At 39.6% G+C, this 7,010-nt stretch overlaps 1 protein-coding gene across 2 annotated transcripts in view; it reads left to right on the plus strand.

The window, feature by feature from the left end:
• POU2AF1 (POU class 2 homeobox associating factor 1) overlaps window positions 1-6,757 on the plus strand; it is a 305,111-nt gene extending 298,354 nt beyond the window's left edge. Inside the window, exon 5 of one of the 2 annotated variants that reach the window (XM_078683958.1) lies at window positions 3,506-6,757. In XM_078683958.1, coding sequence (XP_078540084.1) covers window positions 3,506-3,817 — 312 coding nt within the window. In that variant the 3' untranslated portion in view covers window positions 3,818-6,757. The remainder of the gene's footprint in view (window positions 1-3,505) is intronic. The other variant, XM_078683957.1, reaches the window with a different exon arrangement.
• Window positions 6,758-7,010: the final 253 nt, after the last annotated feature.

Below are 7,010 nucleotides of genomic sequence, written 5' to 3' on the forward strand. Positions count from 1 at the left end.
CAGCCCTTGGGGAGAGGGGGCAGCCTTTCTGTGCTCCCCTTCCTAATGCATATTTTTCTGAAATATATCTTTCAGTTCGGACTCAGGCACTAGGTGCTGAATACAAGAGTTTCGTCCTTGTGCAGAAACCCAAGTTCCATCTCCATTTTATTTAGCACCTTATAAAGGAAATCCCAGCGAAGACTATCGATTGCTGCTATCACCGCTTTCTCTTTCCCTTCAAATTAAGCTTCCATAATTGCAAGAACCCTCCGGATGTTGTATGCTGTATTTCGCCCTGAGATGAACCCAGATGGATCTTTGTGTATTAGCTTGGGGATTAATGGAAGTAGGTGTGTTGCTAGATTCCTACTATAATCTTATAGTCCACCGTAGTGGGCTTATTTTTAAAGGCCCGAGCCGAAGATGAGGGCCTTTAACAAGGGATTGGGCCTTAAATGGCCGGTATAGCCCATTACGAGGGGCTTTAAGGATATTAGAACATTCCTGCCCTAGAGGGAACAATGTTCTAATTAGTAAAACAAAGGCCTTAAGGAGCCCCAAAGGGTTGAAATCTCCTTAGGCTCCATAAGGCCTTTGTTCACAGCAACAGTTGTGAAAGGAAAACATTGGAATGTTGAGGCTTCTACCAGCCATTAAAAGTCCACTCCATTGTCTTCAATGGAGCACTCAACATTGAATGTGCTAATAAGGATTTCATTCTCCAAATTGAGCTTAAACAGAGGGCGATATGCCCAAACATTAACAGGAGGTCTTACTGGTTTTACCAGCGGGATTACTTCAGCCATTGTGGAGGGCAAGCGCCCCACCTCTTAGGCTGCAGAGTTGACAGTAACCAGTCTCTGAGCCAAATCCTCAGCATAAGCTGTATAAAAGTCTACTGAATGTCTATCAGTCCTAGGAACGTTCCCTCTTCTGATATGTTTCATAGCAGTCTTCACTTCCTGAATGGTAATGTCTACTCCTGGTTCTCTAGCTTCCTGACAGGAGACCATTTAAATTCCACAGAGTCTAAAATCTCAGAAATTAACCGAGTATGCAACACAGGAGAAGGTGCATAAACACCTTTTAATAGTCCCAAAATCTACTATTGATGCTCTCCTTTGTATAAAGTTGTTTGCCATCCTCAGAGTTCACCTCAAGGATCTGTGAGCTTCTATTTTTGGGATCAGTAAGCCAAACCAGCCAAGTACCGGCCTTATCACATTGTTCATGCGCACAATCCATAAACTCTCTGTAATCATAACAGTGTCATTTTTCCACATAAACTGATGCTTGTTCCCAGGCATTTAAGAGCTGCTGCTTCAGATCTGTGTTCCAAGATCTTGCAAGCACCAGCTCTCGCACCACCTTCTCAATCCTCTAAATTTCTCTCACCAGAGTGTGCAACCCCCACTGTTTCTGCAATACAATGCCCCCGAATGACCACCTTGAAAGCATCCCATTCCATAAAAGGAGACACAGTCAAAGCCTCATTTTCCAAGAAGAATTTCCGCACAGTTTCTCCAGTAGTGTGGAGAAATGATGTAATGCTCCAAGCAGTGAAGTGATGTGTATAATTGGATTATCTTTTGGAAGAAGTATCCCAAAAGCTCTTCTAAATTACTTTTAGTTTTAGTGGTCACAGAGTTCTATGCCACTACTCAGTACAGTTCGTGGAACTCCTTAATAGCAATGATAATTGATGTTTTTAGTCTGGTGGCACTGACTCTGGATAATGTCTGGACTTCTAATATTTGACCTTCTTCTACATATTTTAGATTTTCTATTATGAATTTACAAAAGACATATGTACTAAATATATGTGTGATCAGGGTTGCGTGCTCGCTCCTTTTGTATTCTGTCTGTATATAAATGACCTAGAGAGCCACATTAAAACTGGGAACGTGGATGTTCCCCAAATAGGCGGCAGGTTGTTACAAGCGTTATTATATGCAGACGACTGTGTCTTAATGTCTAAAACTGGAGTGTGGTTGTAGAGGCTTTTAACTAGTTTTAACAATTTCATGGATGACCTCGTCCTGAAGACAAACATAGCTAAATCCCATATCATGGTGGTGGGTAAATCCCCTGCAATGTTAAAGACATGTTTTATAAATAATGAGAAATTGCTTTATGTGCCCACTCTTTCCTACCTGGGAATTCTTTTTGAATCAAATAATACCTCATCCCACCTGTTAGAGGCTAGGATTAGGGGTTTTAATCAAAGCATGGAGGCAATTTTCAGGTTTCCAAAAAAACTAGGCTCTTGACCTATTAAGGTAATGACTGAAATTTATAAAGCACGTACGTGTGCTGTCACCCCGTATGGGGCTGGAGTTTGGGGCTCTTGCAAAGTTGAACGCCTGCAGGGAGCCGAGAATAGGTTTATGAAACGATTATTGAGCATCCCTGAATAAAACGCTGCTACTATTTGCCATAGTGAGCTCGGGGTGATTCCTCTGTCCTTTCGGATACATTTGGCTCCTTTGTTGTTGTGGAATAACATTTGGGCAAAGGAAGCGCCAGTCTTAAATCGCGCCATCATCACAGACTGCTTAAAATTGGAATGGGTGAGTAAAATCCCATGGTTCTCTTATGTCAGGGCGCAATTGGAGAATCTGGAATTGTTTGTTAGCTTCGAGAATTCCAGGACCATTGCCAAAATATCATGGGCAAAGTTAAAAAGGGATTTTCTAACTCACTCATATTTTCTGAGAGACAGACAGGAAACACCGAAGAAAAGGGTTGTAGACCATTCACTTCTAGTCTGTTCTCCAGATATGGAGTTTTATTTATCCCTTCACCTTAGCCACGCCAAACCGTATTATCTTATTAGGTTCAGGTTTGGAATCTCCCATCTGTTGGTTTCATATCCCCAAGATGTATATTCTGATGCCGATTTGGATTTATGCCCCTGTGACTCAGAATCAGCACAGAGCACATTGCACTGTATGTTTTTTGTAATCTGTATACTAATGAAAGACGTGCATTTCTAAAACCATTGTTAAAATTTCTAGATATTAGAACATTTCGGGCGGCCCTGTGTCATCTTCAGCTTTAAAATGACGAGTACACTTGTTGAATGGTTTATAAATGTATTTCTTCTGCAGTTGGGACACGAAATATCATTGGAAAATTACTTTTTATCTTATACATTTTTTCCACAGGGATTATTCTTGAAATCTACTCATTAATTGTGTTACTGGTGCGTGTTGCGCTTGCAGTCGTTTCTTCGTTCATGGCATTTATATTGGATTCTTGTACTGTATTTTATTATTATGAAATTATGTGTTCTTTTATGGCTGGCCACAGCCGAATAAAGATTTTATGAATGAATGAATATGAGTGAACTAATCTAAACTCTAATTTAATTGCGTAGCAGAATATTCATATTGAACATGAAAAAATGTAAATGCATAGCCTTCAGGTATTTATTTATTTATTGAGTTCATGTGTGCTACAAACTCAGTTGTCTCAAGGGCCAGTTTGTAACCTGACTATTGTTTTTATGTCTTCTTCTCAGTCAAGAAACACAACTGCTGTTATACCTTCGTTGGAATTTTCAGAACAACAAGCACCCATCACGTATTTCCAACCTTATTACCAGCCTTTTGCAACTCTGCCAGCCACACCTCTGCAGTACCAGTCTCCTCCAGCTATTACCGGGCCGCAGTTTGTACCATTCCCTTTTTCAATACCTGATCCAGCAGCACCACTGCAGTTAGATGAAACATGTAGAGGGGACAGCTCTATACCAATTGAAAAACTGCTGGAGGAAAATGAAGACAATGAAACATATGTATTAAACAGTGCCCTTGCTGTTGGGGGATTTTGAGTAAGGTTGGCATATTGATCAGGCAGCCATTTTGAAAATGAACACCACGTCTTAATGCACTCAAGACATAGTTGAAACTGCATCATAATGGATACAGAAATGTAAGGAACTTTCCAAGTACATCATATTAGTTTCTCTTTTCGCTTTATAAAAACTGTAAAGTTGCTTGCTGATATCTACTATAAATATGTTGGTGATAAACCAGCATTTAATATTGCAACGGTAGTGGCTCCACCCTGATCTGTGTAATTATCAAAACATATTCAAGTTTCTCATTAGACTGAAAATATATATATTTTTTTATGATGGCATTCCAGTTTTATTCCTCCTTCTTATTCTTTGAGATACTGTATTGTTGGCTCAACATTGTCCAACATTGATGTATATATGACAGAGGACTCCAATGTTTCAGAATAACAACACAGGTATGAACGTGTTCTTTTTAAATGTAATTGTTTGCAAATATATCCTAGGAGAAAACTTGCAAAAATGTGATGAAAGTGCCTCTCTTGGTAGTCAGAGTAAAAACATACAATGTGTTAGGGAGCCTGTTGTCGACACTCATGTGCAACCTAAAGCATACAGAATCTACTCTAGTGCTGTTTAACTCTCACTCCTACTACGATATTGAAAATGTTCGTTCCCTGGTGCATTATTTTCCCAGAATATATATTATGGTTTCATTAATTTTTATTCAGCGAATATTGTACTCTCTGCTAACGTTCAGAAAAACGCAAGGAACAGGATAGCTAAGCAGCTACCTTTCTTTATCCTTCCCCAAAGCACCTGTGTTCACGCTTTCAGCAGCCTGTGAATGCCCAATCACAAGTTGTCTTCCACCAGAGAGTAGGTATAATATTATAAGATCATTACCGGACGACACCTTAATTCTTATTTCTTGCCATGTTCAGAATGTGGCGATTACCCCTTTTTTTGTCTCCAATAAACAAAAAGACCTTACGCAGCCCAATCCTCGACTTAACAAATAGTTTGCAAGTCTGCTTTGTCGAAAAATATATATTGATTTGATTAAATACAATTAATCAATATGTCACTTTTCTTATACATTCATGGCACAAATTAGTCACCATAGGGACAAAAATGAATTGTTTCACTATTTGCTTATTATTCCTTAGTGTGTTTACAGTCCTGCATAAGCATCAATGGGGAAACATCACTTACAACGAAACTTTTACAACGCACTACCATTACAATGCGGTCATTACAACGCAAACCATTACAACGCATTGCGCTGGGGGGCGCTCTAGGATAGGGAATAGTTTAATTTACTATCCATTAACCTTCCCTAGTGTCCACGGGGACTGGAGTTGGAATAGTAAATTAAACTATTCACTATCCAGCACCCAAAAAGCGCTATGCGTTGTAATGGTGTGCGATGTAAAAACCGCGTTGTAAAGGCAGGCGTTGTAATAGCCTGCGTTGTAACGTCATACATCCGCATCAATGGCCTGGTTAACCACTCAGGAAAAAAAAAGTGACGGATGGACTGCTTGAACTAATCTCAATCAGTGACAATTATTTTGGGCTGCCATCCAGTCCATTGTTTTTTCGCCCACCATGTCATTACCAGCATATGCCCTCCACCAGGCATATCTATTAGAACCAATCTGCACCCTACTGAGCCCAAAATAGACTGAAGTAGGTATTTGGGTATTTGAGTCCCAGTTCTGGCAGGACCTGAACTGGCAGTCAGGGCCAGACCGTTTCTGTTGGCGCAGGCCAAAAACGCTGTTTTGTATATGCGTTACACCTGTCAGAGGAGGCATGCTGGGCAGAGACACAATGAATTAGCAGTGGCTGAGATTAATTGAAGCACTGTTTCATTTTCCTAAGTGTTAACGGCATGCCCAGACTTCGGTCCCATGCTCACTGTGCCACTGGAACCAAGCTGCACCATTCCGACGATACCCAAATAGATTGAGCTCCTGCCCTCATTAAATACCAGTGGCTGAGATTATTGCAAGCATTCCACTCATTACTTTTTTGCGTTCCCTAATAACCCCTTTTATGTGCAGTTGGTTTCCCCTTGTGCTTGCTGTCCCCAATCCCCAAATTTCTCTTTTGTTCATGTTCTCTTCTAACCCCCTCACTTTGGAACACTCTTCCCGCAGATTCTGTGTCCTGCCTCTATCTGGTCCCCTTTTTGTTCCTCTTTTAGATACCTCCTGCTTGCATCCGTTTTAAGAATTTCACCCATCAGCATGTTGCTACTAGTGTTATATTTATTTTAGCTTAATGTGTAGTATTCCATGTAACTATGTGCAGATGTTTGGCGACAAATGCTTCATAAATTCTATAAAATTAAAAAAATGAATGTATTGATAATGTACAGTGATAGAGCTGTATAAGCTAAAAAAAAAGAAGAGAACAAAGTGAGCCAAGTCTAGTTCGGGATTATGGGTCAGATTCAGAATTTGGTGGAGGAGTACTCCATCGCTAAAGTGACGGCTATCCTGTGTGCATTATTACAAGTACATTATATCCAAATGCACTTTAATAAGGTGGACAGAAGATCTCTTGCATTTGTGGCAGAGAACCCATCCGATGAACTCTAAATCAGGTACTTGATTTTTCCATTTGATTGCTGGAAGCTAATTTGAAATTTCCTTCTACCTTCATTAAACTGATTCTATGAAATCCAAAACATTAAATAATTTCCAATACACATTTCGATGGTGAAAGTCCAATAAAATAGCTTCAAACTTTCTGTGGGTGGAGTTTGAAGAACTGCTACCCCTAAATATTCTATTCGGAAAAAAGTATTATGCCTTTAGAGTTGAGGGTCAAATGACCTGAGCTTTAAAATTTGAGGTGTTTTAACTTCGAGTAATGTTTGTTGGGTTATTCTATTACATGCCTGATTCCTTTGATGCATAGAGCCAAAAAGATGTAGATGCGAGTCCTGAAATAAAAAAAAAATGTTAAAAGCTTTGCCTAGGTTTGATTGACTTAATCAACATCAAATTACCACGATTTTACAGATCTTGAATTGTTCTCTTCATTGTTCTTGACACAGTTTCTATATTGCTGTGTGCAATGGCCTATCTTTCCAAGCTAGTTTTATACTTTGGAAATACCTGGATCTATAAACTTTATGATATCAGTAACGGTAGGGGAGCAAAAGCGTACCCCTAAATTTCAACACCCCAAAAATATAAACCCTAAAATGTTG

The sequence above is a fragment of the Lissotriton helveticus genome, chromosome 3_1 (assembly GCF_964261635.1).
Source record: "Lissotriton helveticus chromosome 3_1, aLisHel1.1, whole genome shotgun sequence".
Lineage (NCBI taxonomy): Eukaryota > Metazoa > Chordata > Amphibia > Caudata > Salamandridae > Lissotriton > Lissotriton helveticus.